The 27500-nt window shown below is 44.2% G+C and overlaps 3 protein-coding genes and 1 pseudogene across 4 annotated transcripts in view; all 4 read left to right on the top strand.

The window, feature by feature from the left end:
- The window catches only part of LOC308380762 (E3 ubiquitin-protein ligase TRIM35-like), a 392149-nt pseudogene that overhangs the window by 282918 nt on the left and 81731 nt on the right, over positions 1–27500 (top strand). The gene's annotated exons all lie outside the window — the stretch shown is intronic.
- hoxa13b (homeobox A13b) lies at positions 4392–6002 on the top strand (the record flags this gene model as incomplete). The annotated part of the gene is made up of 2 exons (XM_080857886.1): positions 4392–5040; positions 5764–6002. 2 exons carry the CDS (start codon positions 4392–4394, stop codon positions 6000–6002), a joined length of 888 nt encoding a protein of 295 aa, XP_080714012.1.
- Positions 18208–20019, top strand: hoxa11b (homeobox A11b). The gene is made up of 2 exons (XM_080857880.1): positions 18208–18865; positions 19741–20019. The coding sequence occupies exons 1-2, from the start codon at positions 18220–18222 to the stop codon at positions 19971–19973; spliced, it is 879 nt and encodes a 292-aa protein (XP_080714006.1). The 5' UTR covers positions 18208–18219; the 3' UTR covers positions 19974–20019.
- Positions 25925–27500, top strand: part of hoxa10b (homeobox A10b) — a 4055-nt gene continuing 2479 nt past the window's right edge. The window contains exon 1 of the mRNA XM_080857895.1: positions 25925–26697. Within this exon, the coding sequence (XP_080714021.1) occupies positions 25965–26697 (733 nt within the window). The 5' untranslated portion in view covers positions 25925–25964. The remainder of the gene's footprint in view (positions 26698–27500) is intronic.

Below are 27500 nucleotides of genomic sequence, written 5' to 3'. Positions count from 1 at the left end.
ATGCACCCATACACCAGAGTCATTTTCAGGTAGGCGTATACCTACTTGACAAATCTGTTTCTGATTCTGATGAAACAACGGAAAACGGAATAATTTGTAAGCATTTTGTTGCGACAGACGTCATTTAATTCGTTTAGTCTGAAAAATCTACAACAGTAGTCTAAAAAAATAACGAAATATTACACTGATAACCCAATATTCGTTATTGTTAAAATATCGGTCGATAAGACTGATGATATATTTAATAGCATGGCAAATATTGTTTTTTTTCACTGGACCATGTTACTTTAGACATCTGTATTAATGTACAATCGCCACCTTATTTTAGTTATTTCGAACGTACATTTCAAAATACTAGCCTATATTTAACACAATCCATCCGTTAGCCTAATACTGTTTCGATGTGTAGGTAACCGATGCACAATTATAAACCAGAGTGGATTCTAATTCAGTAGTGATTTAAAACATTATAAACCAGAGTGAATTCTAATTCAGTAGTGATTTAAAACACTGCAGACTGCGTCACCTGCTCGTACAGCCGGTCACGTCCCTGCGGGTCCGTTAGGCGCGGGCTCAAACTAGGATGATGCAGGCGCTGCACATGGCATGAGAGTGGATTAAAGAATTTATTTTGAAATATTGTAAAATGTTTCAAAGACCTTGTTATAAATTCAACCTCATAATTTCAAAGCATCGCCGTCTTCGGAAGGGAATAACAGAGGGTTGATTATTGAGGCATGAAAAGAAATTCGTGTGAATTAAACAAACTTTTTTTTTAAGTATCCTAAATTCATGTCAATTAAACACATTTAAATATATGGGCTCATCCAATGGATCTTTTCTCTAACTGTTGTGTTAAGGCTGTGTGGTTTTGGTGAAAGAGAGTAACACATAATCATTGTGCAACATAAATCATTTATTTCAATTTCAGTTACATTGTGTACGTCTCGTTTGACTGTGTGTGTGTGTGTGTGTGTGTGTGTGTGTGTGTGTGTGTGTGTGTGTGTGTGTGTGTGTGTGCTGGTCATGGAGGCTGTTCTACTTGTAGTTGATGGCCTACGTGTAAAAGTTGAATTAATAAGAATGCCTTCTCTCTTTTAAACACGCATCACATCGGGTTTGAAGCGGAAGATATCGAATCCAGTTCTCCAGTTTTGGATTTGGATGAGTGTACGTCTCGTTTGACTGTGTGTGTGTGCGTGTGTGTGTGTGTGTGTGTGTGTGCGTGTGTGTGTGTGTGTGTGTGTGTGCGTGTGTGTGTGTGTGTGTGTGTTTGTGTGTGTAGTGGTATTCTACTGCAAACATCACATTGGCACGAGCACTCGAAAAAGGATTCAATCATTCTGCAGAACGAATGTAAGCTCGAGACCAGAGGCGTGATCACATGCAACGGGGGAAAAACAAGCGCTTTTCACGCGCCAAGCCAAAGTATGAGGAAGTGTGTATTTGGGATTATTGTTGAGGCCATGATTATGGGCAGTGTATGAACACCAAGTCATGACGACATCATCTCTTGCGTTGGGTACGGGTACGGGTGCGGGTGCCTTCTGTTGCGTTTTATGGCGTTTTGTTTTCTTTTTGACGAGTGAACTGGGTACAGGGAGCTAGCGGTAGTCTGATTCATATCTCACCAAATAAATCTGACCCAAGACAGGGGCGACGGGCGGAAAGATTAACCACAACGTGGGTTCGCTCGTGACCAAAGTGTCCTGGGTGGAAAAGGACCACAGGTGCTGCTGGGTCTCGTGCCTGGTCGGGAAGCTTGTGAGGCGGGAGTCCTCGGTAGTCGGCCTGCTCCACGCGAGCTGGTGGGTGGCAGGGCTAAAGTTAGCGGGCCTGATCACCGCGGCTAAACACAGGCCTGTGCGCGCGACGGAAACATCTCTGCAAAGGGATCATTAGCGTGACCCGTGAGCAAGGGCCTGCTCTGTGAAGTGTGTGTGTGTTCACTGCTGTGTAGATATACTCTACTTCCTGAAGTGAAGTGTGTGTTGTCCACTGCTGTGTAGATATGCTCTCCTTCCTGAAGAGAAGTGTGTGTTGTCCACTGCCGGGCAGATACTTCACTTCCTGAAGCTCGGCGGGGAGGCGCGGGCTGGCCGAGTCCGGTGTCCGGTGCCACCGGAGGGGATCAGGCCAGAAGCCGATCCCGCGCCTGCACGCTCTCTCGGGCTCATGTCATTATTGACTTGATCACACACACACACACACACACACGTCCAGGCAAAACCACCTCCGGGTTCTTTCACGCGTAGCTCAAGGTGTGACATTTGCAATGTTTCCCCTCTCGGGATTTGAGCTCATCTTTGGGCTGCTTTTCTACTTTTGAGTGAAATCATGAATCGTAATTATCCACTCCGAGTAAGAAAGAAAGAGTGCCAACGGAGATGTTTTCCCAACGCCCAGAGCGCGTGAACCCTATATAGTCCTTACTCCAGAGCGCGTGCACCAGTCTGTGATGTTTCGAGTGTTTTCACACAGCTGGATGAAATGGTGCACGTGCTCTGAAATATTTAGCGGTTCTGTTGGGCTTAAACTTTAATTGTAACAGAACAAACTCGAAATAAAACATCTAGGCCTTCGGGGGCAGTTTGATGTTTTTCCAGTGGACTGGTTTTGAGCTTCAGGCTAATGATTTCTGTTTAGCCTGTGTATCAAAATGAAATTAGACTGTAAGAAATTGTGTCTTTAAATTTTAAACAAGAAAACTGTGAATTGTAATTCATAGAACATATTTGGTTTAGAAAAGCCAGAAAACGAAGAGTCTTTTTCAAATGATTTAAACCCCAACAAGAAAGACTTGTTTACATACCACAACACATAGCACAAGTTGCAAACAAGAAATCCACTTTAAAAAAAAATTCTTCGTCTGAGACCATTTTCCGAAAGAAGTCTGTTTTCCCCCTGAGTTTCCGCGAGCCTGTCCCTGTCTTAATTATCAGCACAAAGGCATCTCACAACTCGTGCTCGCGCCGACGGAGCCTGGCCGGATGTCAGCGACGCCTTCATTAAAGCGCTATAACCTGAGGAAAACACAGACACACACACACACACACACACACACACACATCCATACCGGATACCCGCTCTGCTCGCCCGGCCGGGCAGTCTCGCTCTCATTACATCACTTCCACACCTCTGCGCCAAAGCCTGCTCGACCCAAAACTACCGCGAATGCGCGCGTTCACGCCAACACTCCGTACGTAGGAGGAAATATGAAAAATATGTGAAATATGAGAAACATTAAATGTGACCCAAACCTGCAGTGTGCCCCCCTCCTCCACGCGGCTGTGTCGGCCGAAGGTGCTGTTGTTCACCCAGCAGCCGGGCTGGAGGAGGCTCGCGCCAGACGGACAGGTCATGAATGCCAGCGCGAGCTCTCTGGCTAGACGGCAACTTTCAACTTGACCTTGGCCTCCACCCGTGGCTCACCCGTATGGACGGGGAGCAAACTGTGCGCTCCTTCCAACCCGGAATTAAGTCAACTGAAAATGAACTTGCTTTAAATAGGGTTCGAATGTGCTGCGTGATCAGATGAAAATGTTTGGTGCAATTGTCTACGAATATGTAATTGACTAATTTAAGAGGCAAATACGCCCCCAAAATGAATGCAAAATAGTATCATTTTGAGCTAACTATTACAGCTGTAAAATCTCGTTTACAATACACAGCTAATTTAAACTGAAATATTATTAAAATAATATAAAATCATGTTTGCGTAACACGTTGAACTTTGGTTAAAGTCTTTAAACTTGACTTTAAAGTGGGACTTGACGTCAGGCTGCCCACTACAAAATGATCCAAACTATCCACAACTGCGAGCTGAGAAGCACGTGAGGAGAAGATTTAAGGAATTTGATCAAATGAGGCGAAAATCAACAAAACCAGGACCACTGCGCTTAAAGGTTTAAGTGTAGAAGGGGTTTGTCTCTGTGACTGTGTGGGTTTGAGTCATTGATAAATAAATCAGTAATTTCACATGTAATTTGCAAGGATTTAAGACAGTCGTTTTGTGCTTTGTTTGTCGGTAGAACTAATCTAATGCTTTTCAGGTTTGTGGTTTGGTCTCGCCAATCCGCCTCCTCTGTCTCACAACTGCAATGAAACTTGAGTGAAATTCACTCCGGTAGTTTCCGGGAAATATTCCCCGTTGTGTTCATGGACTGTTTTAGAGCATCTGGTTTGACATATTGAACATGACTCGCGTTATCTGCACTTTAGACGGATATCGCCCTCTTTTGCATGTCACGTGTCCCTCTCTGTCCAATAATCGCTCGATCTTAATGTACACAGGCGCGTGAGTATCAGTTACTCTCCCAGATTCGGTATCTCTTTTTTCAGAGCAGGAGCAAATTGGAAAAGAGCGAGTTAGTCTCAATGTGGCGCGTGATATGACAGCGTCTTTACTTCTCCCCTCCTCGCGCTGGATCGAGCCGGTGATGTTTCTCTACGACAGCGGCGCGAGCGGTGGCGCGGACGAGATCAACAAAAACATGGAAGGTTTCGCGGGAGGCAACTTCGCCGCGAGCCAGTGCCGGAACCTGATGGCGCACCCCACGTCCCTCGCGCCGAGCAGCAGCACCTACGCGTCTGAGGTTCCCGCGTCTGGCATGAGCGAGCCTGGCAAGCAGTGCAGCCCGTGCTCGGGGGCCCAGAGCTCCTCCAACGCCTCGCTGCCCTACGGTTACTATGGCAGCGGGTACTTCCCGTGCAGGATGTCCCACCACGGCGGGCACGTGAAGCCCTGCTCGCAGCCCCCGTACGCGGATAAGTACATGGACACGTCCGGGGCTGCTGGCGAGGACTTCCCGTCCAGACCGAAGGAGTTCGCCTTCTATCAGGGCTACTCGCCAGGTCCGTACCAGCCGGTTCCGAGTTACCTGGACATGCCCGTAGGACCCGCCGAACCGCGACACGAACCTCTCCTGCCCGTGGACGGCTACCAGCCCTGGGCGCTCGGCAACGGGTGGAACAGCCCGGTTTACTGCGGGAAAGATCAAGCCCCGGTGTCGAACCACCTCTGGAAGGCGTCCATTCAAGGTAGGCTGTGTTCCAGCACGCGCGGGTCCGGCTCAGAGGCCACACGGTTTCTTGGCAAGCTCGTGCGTTTTTGCGTTAGTTCACAGTTCGCGACCTGATATCCAGAAGGGTTTCAAACTGGGGAAACAAAACATTTTTCAGGACCAAAGAGAGCATTTTTCAACCGCAATCCCATGCTTTTTTTATCATATACGTACGAATAATCAGAGGAATATTCGATATTTTGTTTGAATGCAATACATAGACGTATACATATATATTTTACTAAACGAATGTGTTAAGCGTAAATGCACTCTTTCTATAGATTTCTGCCTGGTAAGAATGCCTGCTTCTTAAGGCGATGAAGGCCTACTACTTCTCATCCTAATACGCAAATCGTCTCTGATGTTTATATCATATCTGGTGTTTACATTCAATTCAAATTCAAATTCAAAAGAAGCTTTATTGGCATGACCTTAACGTTGTAGAGTATTGCCAAAGCATTTGTGTATATATATATATATATATATATATATATATATATATATATATATATATATATATATCATATATCATCTATTATCTATCATATGTATATATATCATATATCATCTATTATCTATCATATGTATTGTATCTGGTGTTTATATCACATCCGGTGTACTGTTAGGCTGCTGTGTGATATCTAATATCTAATATCTATCTAATATCTAATATCTAATCTCGTGTGTGTGTGTCCCTCAGACGCGGGGCCTGGCGGAGACGGTAACCTACGGAGGGGCAGGAAGAAACGCGTGCCCTACACCAAGGTGCAGCTCCGGGAGCTCGAACGCGAGTACGCCACTAATAAGTTCATCACGAAGGACAAGCGACGGAGGATCTCGGCGGGAACGAACCTGACGGAGCGCCAGGTCACCATCTGGTTCCAGAACCGCCGCGTGAAGGAGAAGAAGGTGGTGAACAAGTTCAAGAGCACGAGCTAGCGTGGCCTATGGCAGACAGGCAGCAGCAGCAGCAGCAGCAGACAGACAGGCAGGCAGGCGCGAGACAGGACTCCAGAACACTGTATCGAATTTGAAGGAGCTCTATGGTAATTTATTTTTTCTTCACTGACTCGTGCTCCGGGAGGGCTCGGTATTTACCGGGGACGGCACCTCTTCCTCTGAAGATTCTCTGAGCTCGACGGCGCGGGGGGCCCGGGGCGAGCAGTACACAAATGTTAGAGAACTCCTACCGGGAACTCTTTGAATCTCGCCCCGAGTTCTGGATGGTAAACATCGGTGTGGTGTGTCGCCTGAGCTCCGGTGCTCGCTGCTCGCGCTGATGGTACCCGCCGCGGCCCATCCCTCAGCATTCCCGCAGGCTGCGTCAGTCTGTGCGCGAGCCACCAGCAGTTCTGTCGAGCCGAGAGGGCCACTTCAAAGTTTTGAAGACAAAACAACAACATGTATTTTCTAAGTACCTCTGCGTATAATTAATGTCCCGTTTTGTAGTTTGTTTTCCACCAGCTCGTGTAAAAATTAGGCTACTGTTCCTTAACAGTATCTGCCACGGTTACCTTTTTAATATGTTCTTCGCATCGTTTTGTACATTCGCCTACCTAAAACAGAAAGTTAAGTTCCCATTAAGGCTTTATTGTCTAGGAAAACAAAGTCTTCCAAACAACAGATAATATCTGATAATATCCATTTGTATGCTATTGTTTTGAGTTATAGTTTCTAATTTAATTGGAGTCGTCCTGAATAAAAGCGGAAATGAGATTATGAGCTGTTTATATCTGTATTATGTTGATTTAATTAAAAGAAAGAACGATTGTTTGTCTACTGTAGTTGTCTCACTATAAACGGAGATTTATGGAGCAAAGGAGGAACGAGTTAAAATGGAGAGTACGGGAAAAATGGTTGGGTTTCCCCCGGTTAACTTAAAGCGTCTGGAGGTTATCAGCAAACAATGTCGCCACCTAGAGGTCATTCTGCACGAGTGCAGGTTGAAAGACTGCAAACGCTCGTTCAGCTTCCACTCATAAACACCTAGAAAGGTTGGTGATGACTATGTTTTAAATTCATTACATAGCTCTAGTTAATTGTTTAATATATTGTGTATTACAATGTATATATGTATACAAAGTCTGTTTCCATTGACCAGTTGCGTTTGGTTGAGTTGTGATAGCAACACCGCGCCGACTCCACCTCAGCATGGCTCAGTTACACGTGTTTGTATGTGCGAGATTGCCTTTTTATTCATTTTGTTTTGTTTTATACAACTACTAATTTATCCAAATAGATTTCAGAAAACTGTTACAGCATGTCTACAGTAAAACAAAACACATGTAGGTACACTGGACAGAGGACAAACTCTCTCTCTCTCTCTCTCTCTCTCTCGATGTATGTGTGTTTCTACACAATGAAATATACTTTGTAAAATCAAGTTTAATGTTTTTAAAATAGTATTCAACACAGTTCAGAATACAATTATACAGCCATAAAGTGACACAATCGCTGTCAAAATGCAATGTCAATTGTATTCAAAAACAAAGAACGAGGATAGGCTGTACCACACTGGCGGTTTCTCCTTTGACACGCTGCAGAGCTAAACTCTCTGCACTTCTACATCTTTAGACATCTACTGTCGTTGTTCTTCAAAAGACTCGATGGTTAAATTGACATTATAATGACTGCATTATATTTACCCAGTTTAAATTCGTTCTCTTCAGCTCTCCGTGATGGCGATGCTCTGTCCTCTCATAGATATTAAAATATGCCATTTTGACAACTTTAAAAAGATAATAATTCACTCTGCACAAATTACAGAGCAAATTGAGAAAAACTGAGGAGCAAGCGTGTTATTCGTTTAAATCTGAAATTCTTGGTTTGTTTTGTAGCTAGTATTAGAGCGTATGGGGTAAAGCTCCTTCACAATTCATATCTGGAATCTGCTAAGCAGTGTTTTTTACTTCTAGTAATTAAGCTGGATTATTTAATTCATATTTATCAAGCGTATAATATAAGTGTTAGTGAACGTGAACGAAAGTCATTGTGGCCTATATCGATGAGGTACAGTGCAGTGCACATTTGTGGAAAGGTTTAATCATCAACATCTGCGCTCAACTTCCTTCTGCTCACAAATCAATTAAATTGTTGTCGGTTGCACAGCTCCCTGTGCGTAAACTCCTCTGTCATGTTCGATTAAAGGTCCTTAACGTGATGGGGGCTCGGCTCGGTCCACCCTCTGGGATGCGGGCACGAGTGATTTCGCCAGGAAACAAAAACAATATTGGGGCAATTGTTCTGTCCGTTAGCATGTGGCTACCTTAGCTGCGCGTTAGAACAGTAGCCTACTTATAGCGTGAGTTTTGTAGTTTACCACGCAGTTGTTCGTTGAATTAAATGTTGATGTATTTGAGCTCATCTGATTCGCTGCTGTAAACCGTCTGGAAACCTGAACTATGACATCCAGACCGATCAGAATGCCACTTCAATCAAAGTTAGATCCGCGTAAATATCAATGGCCTCGTTTCCCGATAACGATGTATCTTAACGGCCTACGTGGATTTTCGCGACATCGTACACTAAGTAGCACTTTGTATTTACGTGCGTTTCCCAACCATCAACTTAAAGTCAGGTGCACGAGCGCAACGTGCACGAGTTCTTAAGTAGCTCTTAGGAGCTGTTTACGTCAGGTTAACCTGTTTACGTTAATTGCTGTGAAATTAGCTAGCCTATGCGTGCATCGAACGTGCAATGTGCACTAAATTCGGGGCGGGGATAGTAACGCCATCTCCAGCAGAGAAGCCTATTTAAACTGTGTTCCCATTGTAAGGACATTTAATACGATCTGTCTGAGAGTGGGCTGTCAAAGCTAGCATCTTCAAAGTCATACAGTACAGTAGGCTACATACATTCAATAAAATTAACCTACATTTGAGTCCAACTGCATGACCATTCTTGCCCTACACTTACCCTTACAATAAAGAAGTGATCCTATTTCAACCATAACTTCATTTTAAATAATGTCTTTCTTTATGACATTTAGTTTATAGTTTAGACAGCAACGTTGACATCTACAGTATATTCAACTGCATCCACTACATAATCTCAAACTTTATTTGTTGGTAACTCTCCAAAAAGGCTACCATTAACACATTTCTTAATGAAAAGGAAACATGCATCACAATAATACTTCAGTGTAACCTGTACCTATGTGGAGTGCAAATATGTCTTGCCATTACACTACCCAACAGCCCTACGTCTGCTAACACTACAGAATGCATAATTCCTACGGGCAATGCACTAGTTTTGTATAGCCTAATCTTTATTTTCAAATACTCAATATTCTTTATTTCTATTTTGATGGGAATAGGCAGGTGAAACAATGACATTCTCATGATGTGCTATACACAGAAACATCGTTTGGATTTCTTCTACATAATATACAACCATCTAGCTAGAAGCTACCATATAAGCCAATGGAGTGGTGGCATAAGCGCTAAATGTGCCATCAAACTACTGTTTGAAAGCTTCAGTCAAGACCTAAATACTCTGCATTGGTCGCGTAGCACATTTCCGATCAAACCGAGTCATTATAAACATATAAAAAGTTGTGTAGATAGCTTTATTCATGTAAAATATTCCTCGCTTCAAGTAGCCATGTTTTTTTTTTTCATTCCCGTTTCTTCCGAACGACGGTCGAACGACGCCCCTGGTGGATTAAATCGCTAAGTGTGAAGTTACTACTGGTCCTGACCACACGTGGAATTCTTCTCAGCGAAAGAGACACTTAAGCTAAGTGTGGCGTTGGGAAACCCGTTTGCAACGTAGGAATCCTCTTACGAGCGATTTCAAGTGCTTCTTAGGCTAAGTGCGCGTTCGGGAAACGAGGCCAATGTCATTAGGCTACTAATAGGCCTTTACGCTATAAATACAATCAACAAATATGCCTTTAGTTTGTATAGATTTCCCCCCTTAAATAGGTAAAGAATAGAACTGTTACGGTGTCATCATTTTGTTGTGTCAGTTATCCACAATCTGTTCATTCGGAAGCAATTCGAATTCGAGCAATAAGAACAAATTTAAAAATATAAGGCTACATAAAGTTTAACCAAGCCTCCTAATTTGGGGATCCTCAAATATAACGTAGATAGCACTTTAAGATAATGTGTCTTGTATTTGACCGTCACAGAAACAGAAACGGCCAAGAGTACGGGCGAATAAATGATGTGCTATTTTGTGTGAGGACAAACACCAGCCTACAGTTACGGTTTTCCGCGTTGTCTTTGTGAAGTAATAGGCATTATAATTTAGAATTTAAAGGCATATATAGAATTTAAAAGCATATATAGAATTTAAAAGCATAGGCTATAGAATTTAAAAGCACATAGGCCTATAGAATTTAAAGGCATTAATAGAATTGAATTCACACAGTCTGAGTAGCCCTGGAGACGGTATGCCTACATGGGTAAATTAATGCATAGCCATCGAGTCGAGCACCTATGACATCTGATGAAGGATCAGTCGAATGTTGGGAGAACATCATTCTGTTTACATTAAACCGTCATCTCACTCGGTCTTAGTTCAAACGCACCGACAGCGACCTCTAGTGACGGTTTGCAGATGTCGTGATGACAGCAACAGAAATCGACCTAAATCTGGGCTGTAGGTCAACCACTGCTGCTTATGACACTGCAAATGGACTCGTGAAGCCACGCCACTCCAAACCGTGTTCAACTCTAAAACGCAGATAAACTAACGACAGAAGCATTGCCCCAACACGACTACATGCCCCTTGTATTGCGCCAGTAAACAGTGGCGGCGCCAGGGGGGGGCTAGGGGGTGCTAGAGCACCCCCTAGATTGGCCATAGCACCCCCATAGCACCCCCAAGACAAATAATGGTTTATTTAGGCCTATTATTGTTATTTAATTTCATTCTGAGTTCTTAATAAAATGTATTGTGTGATAATAATATTTTAATCACAAAAGAAAATAACAGATTGAAATAAACAGATTGTTCACGTAGCACGACACAGACACGTTGCGCGTGAACGTGATTGTTCAATGAGTAACAGTAATCCTCGCGAGCGGTCAATTCTAAGTCAAGCGTTCACAAAACCACGAGAATGGATCGGTATTTGATCCGCAAATTTCCTCGAGTTGAATAAGATGTTCAAGAGAAAGAAAAATGCAAGAGGTGTTGGATTCTGATTCTGATGTAGAAGAAGAGGAACATCCTGGTCCAAGTCAACCCTTCACCTCTACTGAGGGCGCTGCTAGCCATGCTGCTAGCACCCTTGGTGACTTAAGCATGAACGCCCAGGATGGTCCGAAAAGACCAATATTACAAAAATGTTGTGGAAAGCTTGCGCTACACTGCTTGTCAGGGGATCTCACAGCGAGGCCACATTGAAGATGAGGATTCAGCAAACAGGGGTAATGTCCGCGAGTTGCTATCTGTAATTGGAAAATTTGATAAAACCGTTCAGAAAAAGTTAGATAACAACCCGTCAAATGCAAAGTATGTGCACCATGACGTGCAGAATGAGATCATCAATGTAATGGCAGAAATGATTAGGAAACAATTAAGGGATGTTTTAAGCATAGTTTTGTGCGCACTTTTTGATACACTTTTTGATCTCTTATTATTGTGGTTTCTACTGTTTGGTCTCATTCATGTTTTTATTGATTGTGACCTAAAATAATATAGCCTACACTTTTTGAAAGCATTTCTGACTCTTTGCCTTTTTAAGTTAATTCTATCTGATATTCTAATCGGCCGTCTTTAGTTAGAAGTGTATTGAACTTGGTATGTTTAGTTTAATTTGTCGCACATGGTAGTGGTGACCTGGTAGTCATCTGGCGCAAACTTTAATCCACACACTGAAGTAAGTGAAGTATTTGGGATTACGTTATCTATAACATGCTGCATCCATTTTGACCGTCGGAGATGAACGCAGCTTTGTGCGCGTCCGTCAGAAGTAGCCTAATGATAATAATAATACGAACGATTTGAATGACGCTTTTTATGTACCCCAAAGACGCGTTAGAGATCAAACGTCTAAACATATGTGACGATATGGTGGGGAGGTGTTGTAGTAGAGAAAAATGAGACTCATATGCTATCACCCTAAATTCATAGCACCCTCAGTAAAACGCCGAGCACCCCCATAGCACCACCAGAAAAAAATCTCTGGCGCCGCCACTGCCAGTAAACTGTGTGACTATACAGCGACCCCGGTAAAATGCAAACCACGGTAAAGATGTGTTCCGGACGGGGTTTGAACTATGAACGTGCAAGCTCGTGCACGCGCAGCATGTAGGTCTGTCTACTGCTATCCAAAGGTGGCATGCGCATGCGCAACAGCATTATCGCTTCACCTTTTAACAACACACAAGGTCACGCGAAAGCAACTCAACATCAACAAGGAGATAGGCTACTTGTTATTCTCTAGTTTCAAGACAATTCTATTATCTGCAGACAAAGACTGTTGACAAAGATCTTATTTAAAAAAGAAGAAGAAGAAGAAGCCAAATACAACTGAGTGCACGCGGGAGTCTGCATATAGGCCTAGAAGTAGTTATTTTGTGTCTGTTGCACGTGAGGGTTGAGAGAAGGCGACGGCGCGCTGCCACCCGGTCCTAATACTCCGTATCGGTTGAAACTAAATTGTCAGCCGTTGAAATTGTGGAGGCACGCGGGCAGCAGGTGGATTGCCCGGTGGCAGCATACATTAGCGCTGTTCCGTATCCGGTGTGTAGGTACCGATTTAAAACACACACACACACACACACACACACACACAAACACACACACACACACTGAAACACACAGCCACACACACACACACCGCTGACAGTACATATGCGACTATGGTCACGGGGCGGATAAGCTGTCACTCTTAGTAAATAACGTTTCACACGCCAATGGTTCAAACACAACCTGCACGGTCTGAAGAGCCGGTATACAGTAGGCCAATGCAACATTTCAAAGCCAAATATGCAAATGTAGGTGGACCCGGCTCATCATCATCTAACGTCAGTCTGAAGTTTGACTCAAGTAGGTTTATTTTAGCAGTGTTCAATTCAATTCAATTGTATTTATATAGCGCCATAATAATACAATTGCCTCTAGGCGCTTTACAGAGCCCAGAGCCTGAACCCCCTTAGCTTGTTAGCTGGCAAATGGCTAACCTTATTAATTGTGCTTCATAGTCTAAGAGCAGTTTTAGCTTGTAAATGCGCGTATTATTCATGTTGCAGTGATTTATATGAAAACCATGACGTAGGCCTATTATTGCATATCATAAAAACAGAGCCATTCAATCTCTACACCTACTTTACGGCACCTACTTTACGCCAAAGTATTGATGAGTTGTAAGTTAACAATTTCCAAGTCCACAGAAATCAAATAGAACAGAGAAAGAAACTAGTCCGATTGTTCACATTGTTCAGACAGAATACTACTAACACACACACACACACACACACACACACACACGCACGCACGCACGCACGCACGCACGCACGCACACACGCACACACACACACACACACACACACACACACACACACACACACACACACACACACTAAAAAATATCCCAATCTCAAGTGGAATAGCCTACATTTATGGGATTAGCAATAGAGTGTTTATATGTAGCCTAACGCCGTCCCCCCAAAGACCCCCGACACGAAGCTCGCGCATTTTCAAACTGTGGTTACGGAAATGTGATGTGATAAATGTTAACAATAATGTATATGTTTAGATTCAATGTAAAATGTCAATATTATTGTACCGCAGATTCATTATTCCTATGTTCCTCCACCGACCAAAGGGTTATACATACTATTATTGCAATGAATTGTATTATTTTATTGTGGAAAGTACAGAGCCGCTGCTATCATTATTGAGCAAGAACTCCCGCGCTGTTGGGGAACAAAACCGCGTCTGTGTTCTAATGACTGCCACCCGCGCTGAGGTGATGACGCAGCGTCATAGGCCCGTGCAAGGGGTTTTATTTTCCCATCAGGAGCTTATTCTTCTCAGTCTGTCCTATATGCTTCATAACATGCTGATTTAAACCCGTCCGTCGAGGAGAATAAGACGCAAACGTCAACTGCTCTGAAATGTTTACATTTGCTCTCTGGCCTGTGCAAGGGCGAAGCTCATGGTCTCCGTGTTTGTCATTGGCAGTGACTAGAAAGAGCAGAGGCTTCAGGAAAACCACAGGACGGTGTGGAACTCAGTTTGGCTTGACAGATATTTAACATTTTGTTCTTTAGACTTTCAGTGTTCCAAACAAACCGACTTTCACAAGAACGAAATCAACGAATTGCTCTCGGGGTGGGGGGAGTCCGGACCTCGGCGAGTGTCATCTGCCGGTGTAGTTCTTGTTCCAAAACCGTCTCGTGCTGAAGCTGTCGCTTTTCGCCACACCTGTGGGGAAAAACAATTCGTGAAGGCATTTTCAAAACTGAACAAGCAAATGCAAGGCGAAGGTGGGGTTAAAGTTCACTTTGCTCGAAAAGCAAGCACGCCCTCCCCCAACAGCTCTCACACGCTTCCTAAAATGGTGATGGAACCGAACCCAAGTGTGTGTGTGTGTGTGTGTGTGTGTGTGTGTTCAAATTTCATGTGATTAGTCCGTTAAAGGGCTTTATTCACACCGCAGCTATGCGCGGGACTCGGCACAGTCTGGCGAGTTTTCCCGTAAGGCCTGTCTGTCAAGTACACTAACTAACAAACAAACAAACACACACACACACACACACACACACACACACACACACACACACACACAAGCCAATACATATAAACACGGGGAATGTTCACTGGAAAATAAAGATTATACTAACCACACATTTAAACCTTTTTTCTAGATGTACAGCATTTTTTTTTCATTTAGAGCTGTTGTCCAAATGTAGGCATTTTTTGAAGTCATAACCTGTCGCCAATCAAACAAATTAAATATCTATTTAATGTGCATTAAACTGTTGTTTTACTAATCTTACTAATATTCGGTGTTTAACAGCTGAAATGTTAATTTTTTTTGTTTCATTTCGGCGTTTTGTTCTGGTTACGCACGTGAACGTTTGAGAGCGAAATGGAACAGCGCGTGTTCACTCCGCCTTTCCGCCTGTGAAACAACCTTTAGAAGACTATAATCACTCAAAATATTTCATTCGAAAATTAAGTTTGAAATGTATGTGTTTTTGCTATTTTTATATGGATTTTATTTATATATTTTGTCTTCAAGGGCTTCCATGGTTTTTGTGTTTGTAAATAAAACCTCACGCCATTGAGTATTTTGTCCAGCAAAGGTCTATCATATTTTTTATTAAATTAAATTGTACATACTGACCCAAATCCGTAGTCCGTACTATATGTTGCGACGTGTGGTTGGGCGCGCCATGGCTGACGGATGAACCAAGGCCACGGTCTCAGACCGACCGACCGACCGAGGCGACCTTCTGTGAGCCCGTGCTACACCGGGTTTGGTCTTCTACAGGAAGACTTTTGTAATTAAATCAATCACAGCTCAAACACCGGAAACGTTTCATCTCCCTGCTCATTTGTACAAACAAGTGACGACAACACGTCACATTTGAGAAGCCTAATTCACCAACTGGGGGAATGTGGCGGCAGCCGTGAACGTGACGTCTGTCTGTCGTCTCACAGGGGCAACACGTTTTTAAGTTAATTCTCTAAATGAACAAGCGAACAGGCCTGATGGCAAAAGTGTAATTAGTTCAACTTCACCCCGGACTCGTAAGTCCCCGCAGCAGAGGTCCGCGTGCTGCTGGTGACCCTCACCCTCCCCGAACTTGAAGTCTGGCTCGGGGAGCCGTCTGTGGAGGCGCGCGCGCGGCTATGCGTGACACCGTTCCCACCAAGTCCCAGAGTCAACTAGCACGTGTAATAGTATTTATTATCGAACAGTAACTACAGCGAAGCGAGGCGAAAGGTCGACTTTTATTTTCACACATAAATATCTATTTTATATACCCGAACCAATCGTTTCATCAGCCACTATAACTGGCATAGTGCCAAACGTCGGTTAGGATTACTCTTACCTGATCTCGCGCTGTGTGTTCTATCTGAGGCCCGTTAATATGAGGTTACTCGTGGTGGCTCGAGGTCTCATTGAAGTTCACGAATTCCAAGTAGGTGGCGTCTCTAGCGCGCGCCGCGTCCGCACTCCCGCCATGTCTGCCTTCGACAATAGCTGCGTCCCACGACCGATAGCCCCATAAAAAGCTCGTGTCTGTCCGGGGTCGTCCTGCGCGCCTATATCAACTTGAAAGCTTTAACAACATTTAGTCTCTCTCTCCTTCTTTTGCCGTTCACAGGATAAAGATAGGCGAATTTTTGTCCTTACTTGTATTAAAATAAAAACTATTTTCCAGAGCTTTCCCATGCATTCACACTCCAAACACGTTTTATATGATTGACATCCTTTTAAATGCATCAATCAATCAAAAATAGAATTCGTAATTTAAATTCGGTCAAATCTAATTCATTACTGTTTTTGATGTGAGAATTTGGGCCGTTGGGCCAAAGAAGCCCATTTGGTTTTGCTGTGTGCTGTGTGCCTTGGACTGCCGTCACTCGATGATCATCTTAATGAAGCCAAATGTGTCTTGAGCTGAAGTGAATCGGAAATGAAGAGAGCTGCGCTGACAACGGCTGCGAGGCCTAAAGTGCGCCAGGCTTCAGCAGGCTGCCCTATGTGTCATGAATACATATAATATGTATAGGTATAGAATATTTATAGGTATATAATGTATAGGTATAGAATATTTATAGGTATATAATGTATAGGTATATAAATGAAGAGAGTATACCGCACTGTCAGTGAGCTCGCTGCTCGCGAGGCTTTAGGTGCGACAGGCTTCAGTCAGTCCTCAGTGTCATGAATATATATTATATATATATATATATAGGTATATAAAATATATAGGTATATAATATATAAAGGTATATAATATATAAAGGTATATAATATATAGGTATAATAAACACCAAGCTTCTACTGGACCCGGGAGAGGAAAACATAGACCTCAACAATACACAAAATAAACACGAGCAGATATACGAGCCAGAGTGAAAACCCAAAGCTTGAATAGATAAACAGACAGACAGACAGACAGAGAGATAGATTGATAGATAAAACAATCATGTGAAATGTGTGTGCGCTCACCCAGTTATTTAAGCAGGGTCAAACTATTAATGGAAGGATGCGACGAAAAATGTTAAAAGAGAGAGTATACCGCGATACCGCCGACAAAGGCGCTGAACTTAAGTGGTTTAAAGCTAAATGAACGTATGAGTGTGTGTTTGTGTGTGTGTGTGTGTGTGTATGTGTGTGTGTGTGTGTGTGTGTGTGTGTGTGTGTGTGTGTTTGAGTGGGTCATTTCAGAGACGCGCAGAACATGTTTATGAAGAAAGGAAAGGTCATGCTCCTCTCAGGAGCCCGGGCCCGGTAGGGTCGTCATATGACCATCATGTGGCACTAAAAGCACAAATGCCCCAAGAAAAGAAAAGTTGCCCCTAGGCCGCGGCCTCACGGGCCCCGAGCCCACCTCACGAGCCTTCCGCGCCCAGGGGACACGGCACTGTTGTTGCTTTGTCAAAACGACAGAAAATACACACGCGCTCGCATCATTGAGCTTCCCGGGCCCCGGTGCCTAACGTGTGGCGCCCCGGTGGAGAAGCTGAACGCGCTCGCTCGCTCTGCAATGTTCTGCGTGGTGATGATGGTCTTATCGCTTATATCTATCATAATGACCCATACACACACACACACACACACACACACTCACATAATGACTACCCAATGGGACATAAATATATCAGCAGCACGTCACTCATGCAGATGCAGTTCACATTCACACACACTCACACACACACACACACACAAACACACACACACGCACACACACACACACACACACACACACACACTCACACACACACTTTGGCTCCCTCCACCTTGAACAGAGGAATATGTCATTTTCCTGCCCGTGGTCACGTGACCACTCTCCCTGTGAGATGGATGGAGATGGATCTCCACGTCAGCTCGAGCTAGCTCGGGTCTCAAAATTTCAGCTGCGCGGATATGCTTCAAAGCCACAGCAGCAGCACGCGCGCCGGAGCCCCGTCAGACGCCGGAGCTCCGCGCGAGTAGAGCCCAGCCCAGCCCCGAGCCATGATGGATTTTGACGAGCACCGGGTGGGTCCCGTGGGGTCGAACATGTATCTGCCCAGCTGCACGTACTACGTCTCCGGGACTGACTTCTCGAGCCTCCCGCCGTTCTTGCCCCAGACCGCGGCGTCCTGTCCCGTGACGTACTCCTACTCCTCGTCCAACCTACCGCAGGTCCCGCCGTCCGTGAGGGAAGTCGCCTTCAGGGATTACGGCATTGACACCGCGAGCAAATGGCACCACCACCGGGGCACGCTCGGGTCCCACTGCTGCGGCGGCGCGGAGGACATGGTGCACCGGGACTGCCTCTCGAGCCCGGGGACGCTCGGTGAGATGTTTGCGAAAAACAACTCGGTTGTCTACCACTCCGCGTCCAGCCACGCGTCCAATCTGTACGGTGGCGTTGGCTGCGTGGGCAGGAACGGAGTTCTACCGCAGGCGTTCGATCAGTTCTTCGAGACCGCGTACGGTGGAACGGAGAGCGTGTCACCACCAGAGCAGTCGGTGGACAGGACCGCCAGCAAACCGCCGCCTGCACCGGAGTCCGGCACGGACACTTGCCGGGAAACGGGGGAGAAAGAACGGCTCGAGGAAAACAGCAGCCCTGAATCCTCTTCCGGCAACAATGAAGAGAAATACAGCGGCGGCAGTACGTATAACCCGCGCGGGCCAGCTCTGTGGAAGTTTGCAATCTTCCGCGCGCTGTTAAAGGTTTTATATGCTGTTTTATAAGCGCACGAGGTTTATGGAGGACCCGTACATCTACCCCAACAAAACTTTGTTATAAACGCGAGATCACGTGCTTGCTTGAGATTGAAATTGGCCGTGAAACTGACGTTTTCCCCCCTTTTAAAGTTTAAGTCTACTTCAGAAAAGATTTGAGCCGTTTGACGGATATTTATTAAGGGACCAGTTTTAATTAATAGACAAATAATATTACAGCTGAATGAGTTACTGAAGCATTTAATACGCAGCACTGTAATAGTAGTAATGTGTGTATATAATTACACATGCAGTGTCGAGCCTTGATGTATATTACATGGATGTGTTGAGATTATAGTTCCTGTCCTTGGGGTGTTATGTATAAAGCTCTCAGAATTTATTCTGATTTATACCCAAGGCCATCGGTCCTTCCTCTGCCTGCTAGTAAGCGAGCGAGCGCCCTCCGGTCTCTCCGTTCTACCCGGTTTGATGGCATTACCGTGTGAGGCCCAGGAAAGCCGTGCGCCATTTCACATTAATACCACAGGAATATAAATTGCGACAGTACAGCGCTGGTCTAAACGTTACAGAGGGAGGAAGCTAGGGCACTTAACCAGGGCACATTTTCATTAAGAGGTAGCAGTGTGTATGTGTCTGTGTGTGAGTGTGTGTGTGTGTGTGGATTTTAGGAAGCGAGAGAGAGAGAGAGTTCCAGCATGTTGGTGTTTTTGATATGTTTTTGGAAAGCTGATTGTAGCTCTCTTGGTGTGTGTTTGTGTGTGTGTGTGTGTGTGTGTGTGTGTGTGTGTGTATGCTGCTCAGGTGCCCAGCGGACGCGGAAGAAGAGATGTCCATACACAAAGTACCAGATCCGGGAGCTGGAGCGCGAGTTCTTCTTCAGCGTGTACATCAATAAAGAGAAACGCCTTCAGCTGTCACGCATGCTCAACCTCACCGACCGCCAAGTCAAGATATGGTTCCAGAACCGCCGAATGAAGGAGAAGAAGCTCAACCGGGACCGACTACAGTATTACAGCGTGAACCCACTGCTCTGAGCGTCAGAGGCCCGCGCGGGACAGACGCGATGGTTAATTTCAAGTTCGCGGCTGTAGGGCGACATTCCGCCGCTCAGACTCAGGGCAACTGGATTCAGGATTTCTCTTTTGGCCACTCAGTAAAAACTAAAGAAACTAAACTAAGTTCTTTGAACTAAAGAAAAACATTATTTGCAGTGTGTCGGAGCGGATATCCCCCTTCGGCGAGTCCATATTGTGATTATGATGGCCATGATCATTACAATGGACATTATTAATATTACTATTATTGTTACTATTATAATTATTATTATTATTATAATTACTTTTATTATTATTCATAATTGCATTGTGTGTCCATTTGAGCTGACGGATATCTGTGGCGATACTATCTTCCGGTTCGCCTCCTTCACTGTGTGGCGCGCGCCATACATGTATCTTTAACATGTCAAGCACCCGACATGAGGTTGGCGTGACCTCGCGGGGGATTGGGGACTTCTTCTCTCTCAATAGTGTACTTCCTTTTCAGTGGTTATTTGGTTTGTATTTGCGCACGCACAATTAGAAAATATTATGAAAGTTAACCAGTTGTCCTTCTATGTGTATTATCCATCTATCTAGCTGTCTATGCTGTTTTATTGGACATGTTTTCTCACCTGGGCCGTGTGATGTCGCGTCATCATCATATGTTGGGTTCAAGTCTTCAAGTCTTTTAAAGGAGTTTCAGGTGCTCGCGAGCTGTTTTCAATTAAAAGGCCCAGAGTGTGAAAGTTAAACTTGGCGGATATTTGAAAAGTCAAGAAGCCCGCCATCTTTTCTCCTCAGAGAGAGAGAAAGATATATATATATATATAAATGTATACCCCGGTTCTGGGTTTTAGACAAATTGGCCTGTTGTGGATTTGAGTGTGTCTGTGTTAGTTAGACACATTCATATAATTATAATAAATCCTTCTGTCACTTCTCGGAGTTCCCGCGAGCGTCTAATGGTGTGCGCTGTGAGGAAACTCGGTATCAGATGTTTGATGAATATTGCCACTCGCGGCTTCCAAGAACATAAATTGAATCACGGATCAAATATCTGTCACGATCGGGGGTGTCGATTACGGAACTCCTTACCAACGCGCAACCACGGACGTCTCAATGAATCAAAGATGCTATTCGTCCCCGGTGCTGGACTCGTGCCGTCAGAGGCGGATACCCCCCCCGGTAATCCTAACGTGCAAGATGAGAACAGCACGAAACAAACGAGACTCACTTCCGATTGTTTGTCAATGTTTAAATGTGCAATATGTAGGCTGTCCTGTCACGAGTAAAATTGTTTCTTGATCTATCACAACGACGTAACTTCGAGGGATTATTTTTGACCCCAGTGGTCGAGTACGTTCTTATTTGTTTCGCCTGTTAAAGTAGTTTGTCCTCCTGGGCAGGGGAGATGTAGGCTACACAAATACAATAGAAAGTCCGAGGTATATAGCCAGTATGCACTGAATGTATATTGGAAACTATATATATATATGTAGGCTACACAAATACAATAGAAAGTCCGAGGTATATAGCCAGCATGCACTGAATGTATATTGGAAACTATATATATATATGTAGGCTACACAAATGCAATAGAAAGTCCGAGGTATATAGCCAGTATGCACTGAATGTATATTGGAAACTATATATATATATATATATATATATATATATATATATATATATATATATATATATATATATATATATATATATATATATATATATATATATATATATATATATATATATATATGTAGGCTACACAAATGCAATAGAAAGTCCGAGGTATATAGTATATAGCCACAGAATGTATATTGGAAACTTAAACAAAATAGCTTACAAACTATTTATGCCAGCCTTTCTCCAGTTGGTCAACTGAAATATATATATATATTTTATATATATTTATATTTTGTTTAAGTTTCCAATATACATTCTGTGGCTATATACTATATACCTCGGACTTTCTATTGTATTTGTGTAGCCTACACATATATATATATAGTTTCCAATATACATTCAGTGCATACTGGCTATATATATATATATATATTAGTACATATTTATTTGTACTTCAGTAACAGAATTTGCATACAAAAATGTTTGAGTGTTTTAGAAAACTAAATAATGTGGACCCTCCATGTCCATTCAGTCATCGCGTTCGTCAGCATTGAACCCGGTGGTGGTGTCCGCAGCAGTAGTGTTGATTGTGTGTGTGTGTGTGTGTGTGTGTGTGTGTGTGTGTGTGTGTGTGTGTGTGTGTGTGTGTGTGTGTGTGTGTGTGTGTGTTGTCCGCAGCAGTAGTGTTGATTGTTAGCTTGTGTAATTCAGTGGACCAACTGGAGAAAGGCTGCCATAATTAGTTTGTAAGCTATTTTGTTTATTTTCAGTTTGAATTGGCTTGTAGTTTCCAATATACATTATGTGCTTACTGGCTATATACCTCGGACTTTCTATTGTATTTGTGTAGCCTAAATCTCACCACCCAGGACAAAGTACTTCTCTCTCTCTCTCTCTCTCTCTCTCTCTCTCTCTCTCTCTCTCTCTCTCTCTCTATATATATATATATATATATTGTCAGTAAGTTCTCCTCAGTGTCTATATATATATATATATATATACTGACTGTGGAAATGTGTCCAACACAGTCTACTGGACAATGTGCTGCAAACGGCATTATCATGGAGGATCTTAAAACAAACCGTGTCAAATGTAATTTTAATTTAATTGCGTGGACTTTAGCAACGCTTACATGCTATTCGGGCCCAGTGTATAGACTGTGTTAAAGGAAAATTGTAAATATAACAGAAATTGTGTAAATCAAAGTCTCTTTAGTGCTTTTAAATTTCTCATTTAACGAAGCCTACAGTAGAGTGTAGAGTTTACACATTAATCTCTGCACGACTTTACATCACTATTAGCGAAACTCACTGGCACTTGAGTAGGCTTTGTCGTGGTCACTTATTAAAATAAGTCGCTGTGATTTTGATTTTCGATATTTACTGTCTGCCTCTAGGTTTGGTTGGCATTGGTTTGGTTTCTGACAGCTAAACCTCCATATTGCGCTTTTAAAACCTCCATATTGCACATTTAAATGAAATGATTTTGGGTTGTGTAGAATTATACGAATATTCTGTAATATGCTTAATTGCGAGAGCAATAAGACAGAGCATTGACACACACACACACACACACACACACACACACACACACACAGTTGTCTAACAACAGCTCACACTTTGGACAACCGGAGCTTCGCGCGCGCGCGCGCGTCCGCGCATCCTTTGAGGCTCTCTGGAATTTCGACCTAATTACGGCACATCCCCCCTCGGTTGCTGTAGCAACTTGGCCATAAAACGCGTCCAAGTCTGGAGCATTTGTAGGATTGGAGTGCAGTGCCATAAACCGTCTGAGACCCAAGGTTATTAACTGTGACTAAGGGGCAACAAACAGCGGCTCGAGCCATTGAAAGCTGGTGCTCACGGGCTTCTCCGGGATCATTTGTCTCCGCGTCCCACCACGGCACCACGCTGGAGCCCTCACGGGCTGCACACGCGTAACTGCGCAGGGCGCGCCGCTAGGGGGCGCTGTCCAGATCAATGTCATGGCCGTTCCTCTGAAGACGGCAGCACGGACGCGGCGTGAGGAGGACACTCTCGTGCTAGTGGCTCAGGCTCAGGTAAATATCCACGCGGCGTGCTCGTGCTCTATTCGGCACGGAAAAGCTTGAGACCGGTGTTTTCTGGGGCAATATTTCTGACTAGTTTAATATTTCTGACTAGTTTAATATTTCTAATTAGTTTAATATTCCTGACTAGTTTAACAGGAAATATGGGCTACCAAAGGGTCGAGACGGTCACTATGCTGCTTACTTAGACTGCTTACCATGCGACAAATGGTCTAAATGTTTAAGGTTAAATGTGATTTTGTTTAGAAAACGAGACTAGGATTTCACGACGTTAGCTGCAGTTTCCAGAGCCTGTGTGTGTGTGTGTGTGTGTGTGTGTGTGTGTGTGTGTGTGTGTGTGTGTGTGTGTGGCGAAGACCCAGGCCTATAACCGACACACGCATAAAATGGTCCGCCATGTGAAACTAGACTAAATCCTAACTAGACTCGCCACATTGCTCTGACCTTACGAACAGGCTACTCCGCAGTAGGCAGTATCAGTATGGCTAATAGATCCGGGTCATTTGTGGGCTCCTTCCATCTCTATAAATATTTTCTGACTGAAAGTATCAAAGAATGAAACTACTCAGCTGGGCCTGCGGGGCAGGCACGGGCCCCCGCGTGAGAGGGCACGGAACGGAGACACCTCATTTCCGAGTCCGAAGGCGTTCGCCGTTAGTGCAACAGAAAGCTCTCCGCAGGATATCATAAAATGCCACATTATTTGACACGAGAGAGCGGACATGTAAACGGCACGCGGTAGAAGGCAGGTTTAAATGCACGAGAGCCCGTATAACGGCACTTATTTCACATCACGGGTTTATTTGTTGGGCTAATGTTACAAGTTCTTAACGGGAGTTCAACCCACGGTGGACTGCCCTCCCTGCACACCATGTTGTGTTGGGGATTTGTAATGTGGTTCTTCGTAGGACCCCATTCAGAAACGTAATTGTACTTTTTTTTCTTGACCTTTAAAGTAGAATTTTAGTCAAATATTGGTGTTTAAAATGACTCGGAACCTAGCGTCAAAATCTAACCGGAAGGTGAGCAGCGCATAACTAAATACAAAGGACCGCATAAGTCCAAATACCTAAACTGGAGGTATCTAATATATATTTGACACAAACGGAGGTACCGAATATATATTTCACACAAATGAAGGTATCTAATATGTAGTTGACACAAATTGAGGTAGGCCTACCTAATATATATTTGACACAAATGGAGATACCTAAACTATATTCGACACAAATTGAGGTACCTAATATATATTTCACACAAATGAAAGTATCTAATACGTAGTTGACACAAATGAAAGTATCTAATATGTAGTTGACACAAAAGGAGGTATCTAATATGTAGTTGACACAAATGGAGGTATCTAGCCTAATATATATTTGACACAAATGTTTAATTTTCTTAAAGAAAAGAACTGCCACACCGGGCGAAAGTCGAAAGTTTGTTGGTTTGTATTCATTCAACTCGATGATTTAAACGGAGTTTTTATTCATTCAACTCGATGATTTAACCGCAGTTTGTATTCATTTACCTCGATGATTTGACTGAAGAGATTTAATATCCCACATTTTGTAAAGTAGAAGGCCTGACGATAGACGCTAATTCATCTCAACGGATGGAGGAATCATAGCAAGACTCCACACTAAGTATTTTCTGTATCTTAACAAACTCATGGAGAACTTAAACAGATACCATTAAATTGGATTTGAGAGTTCAAATATATTATATTAACCAATTAGAATATATAGTTATATATTATAATTAGCCTCACTGTGAAGCAATTACTGCCTAGTCGTCATATTTTGGGGATATTCATTTTCCAAGTTGGGCGCATCAAATTTATTAACCATATTTTCACGATTTGAGAATTCTCTAGTTTGTGTGTGGACACACACACACACACACACACGCACGCACGTCTGTCTTTGGCTCCTCCGTGTGCGCGTGAATAAGTCAATGAGCGCGTGTGCGTCCAAAGTTAGTGTTTATGACAACGATCATCATAAAAAAGGAACGCGCCCCATGTCACATTCTCCGTATACAAGCTCATAATTTCAGAGTTTACAGATGAGATGTAATGCACATTTTACTCTTTTTTTAAGTCCCGCGTCTAGAAGGGACACCACGCTTTGTCGTTACGCGCATGAGATGGGAGGAGTCTCGACCTCTTGTTGCGTTGTAATTGGCTGTTAGCTGGCGCTGAGTTGTGTGGTTATCGGTTAATTATATTCAGCGTGTTTTGCACAAGAAATGTCAGCCAGACAGGGCTCCTTTCTCCGTCAAAATACACCACAAAGATGTCACGCGCGGATAACCCGGCTGGAAATCCGTTTCTGGTGGACTCCCTGATCAGCGCGCGGGCCGAGGGCAGCGGCTCGTACTACCAGAGCACCGGCATTTATCTGCCCCCAGGCTCGGAGTACCCCTACGGACTACCGAACTGTGGCTATTTCCCCGGATTTAAACGGAGCGAGAGCGAGCCCCAGATTATGGTGCCCACGTCAAGCCCTTACGCGCAGGGCATGGACGCGTGGCTGGAGGCGTCTCGCTCGTGTCGTCTCGAGCAGCCCGGTAACCTGCCCGGTCGCTCGTTCTCCCCGAATATTAAAGAGGAGAGTGCCTACTGTTTATACGAGTCGGAGAAGTGCCCCAAAGACTCAGTGAGCGACGACATTTCCTACTCGCGTGTAACACCAGACTCGTGTCCGGTGAGCAACAACGGCACTGTTCCCGTACCCGGTTACTTCCGCCTGTCTCAGACATACACGAGCTCCAAATGTTTCTCTGAGCTCCAGACTCACTCCTCTCACATCCCTCCGCCACGCGCCGCCTGTTTCGACAGCTCGCCGTCGGCCTCGCCCGCGCCCGCGCCACCGGAGACGGTCAGACGGGAAAGCGACGTACCCGCTGCATGCGCACCTTGCACACCAGCGCGAGACAAGGAGATGCAGGATTCTTCCGCCGGTGCCTCGTCTCCCGAGCCAGAGCCCGTGAAGAGCCTCGCAGACGCCTCTGGAAAGGCGAACAAAAGTAACATTTTGTTTTTTTTCGACATTTAGTGTTGATTTGAATGGATCGATTTTAAGGCGTGACCACGGCGGGGTGGTGTTGTGTAGCAACGCAGCTTGTCTTAGAATGTTACCGGTAAAGATGTGTTTAGTGAATTTAACGGTACTCTTACTCACGTCACTCTGGTTTGCGCCCCTGGAGAGGGCTGGGTAAGAGAGTTTGACAGCTAGTATGAAAGGCAAGTCCAGTTACGGTTTGTGTTTTTACATGACGAGGTGTCGCGCGGCCAATCCAGGGAATGTGCAATATAGCACGCGAGAGAATGCGGCCGTTCCCGTAAAACGGTCATCTGTGTGATCTCCTCCTGCCTCTTGACGCTCGCCCTCACCGCAAAGCAAGATAGATACCACCAGGACACATTTAATGCGAACTTACTAGCTCAATTTCTTAATTTCGATGACATTAAAGCAAATTAGTCCGTTTCCGCTGCAGACAATGAGGACGCAATAAAAGATCACCAACTTCCGCCTCTGATGGACCATCATGTCAGTGTGTGTGTGTGTGTGTGTGTGAGTGTGTGTGTTTGTGTGTGTGTGAGTGTGTGTGTTTGTGTGTGTGTGTGTGTGTGTGTGTGTGTGTGTGATAGACCATCATGTCAGTAATGTCCGCGTAAAATCCGCTCTTCAGCACGAGAGTCAAAAGCCCCTGCCCGTTGTATAAAGTTACAGAAGAACAACATAGGCTCGTGTCAGTGTGTGTGCAACACAGGGGTGGACAGATCCGGACACAGACGTGTGTGTGTGTGTGTGTGTGTGTGTGTGTGT

This window comes from Sprattus sprattus (assembly GCF_963457725.1).
Source record: "Sprattus sprattus genome assembly, chromosome: 19".
NCBI lineage: Eukaryota > Metazoa > Chordata > Actinopteri > Clupeiformes > Clupeidae > Sprattus > Sprattus sprattus.
The sequence above is the reverse complement of the archived record's forward strand: the minus strand, read 5'-3'. Positions and strand labels throughout refer to the sequence as shown.

What these genes read in the sequence shown, in the direction of transcription:
- hoxa11b (XM_080857880.1), top strand. Translation starts at nt 18,220, where the DNA reads ATGATGGATTTTGACGAGCACCGGGTGGGTCCCGTGGGGTCGAACATG. An exon ending in AGAGAAATACAGCGGCGGCA is followed by an intron (nt 18,866 to 19,740) that starts GTACGTATAACC and finishes TATGCTGCTCAG; the next exon opens with GTGCCCAGCGGACGCGGAAG.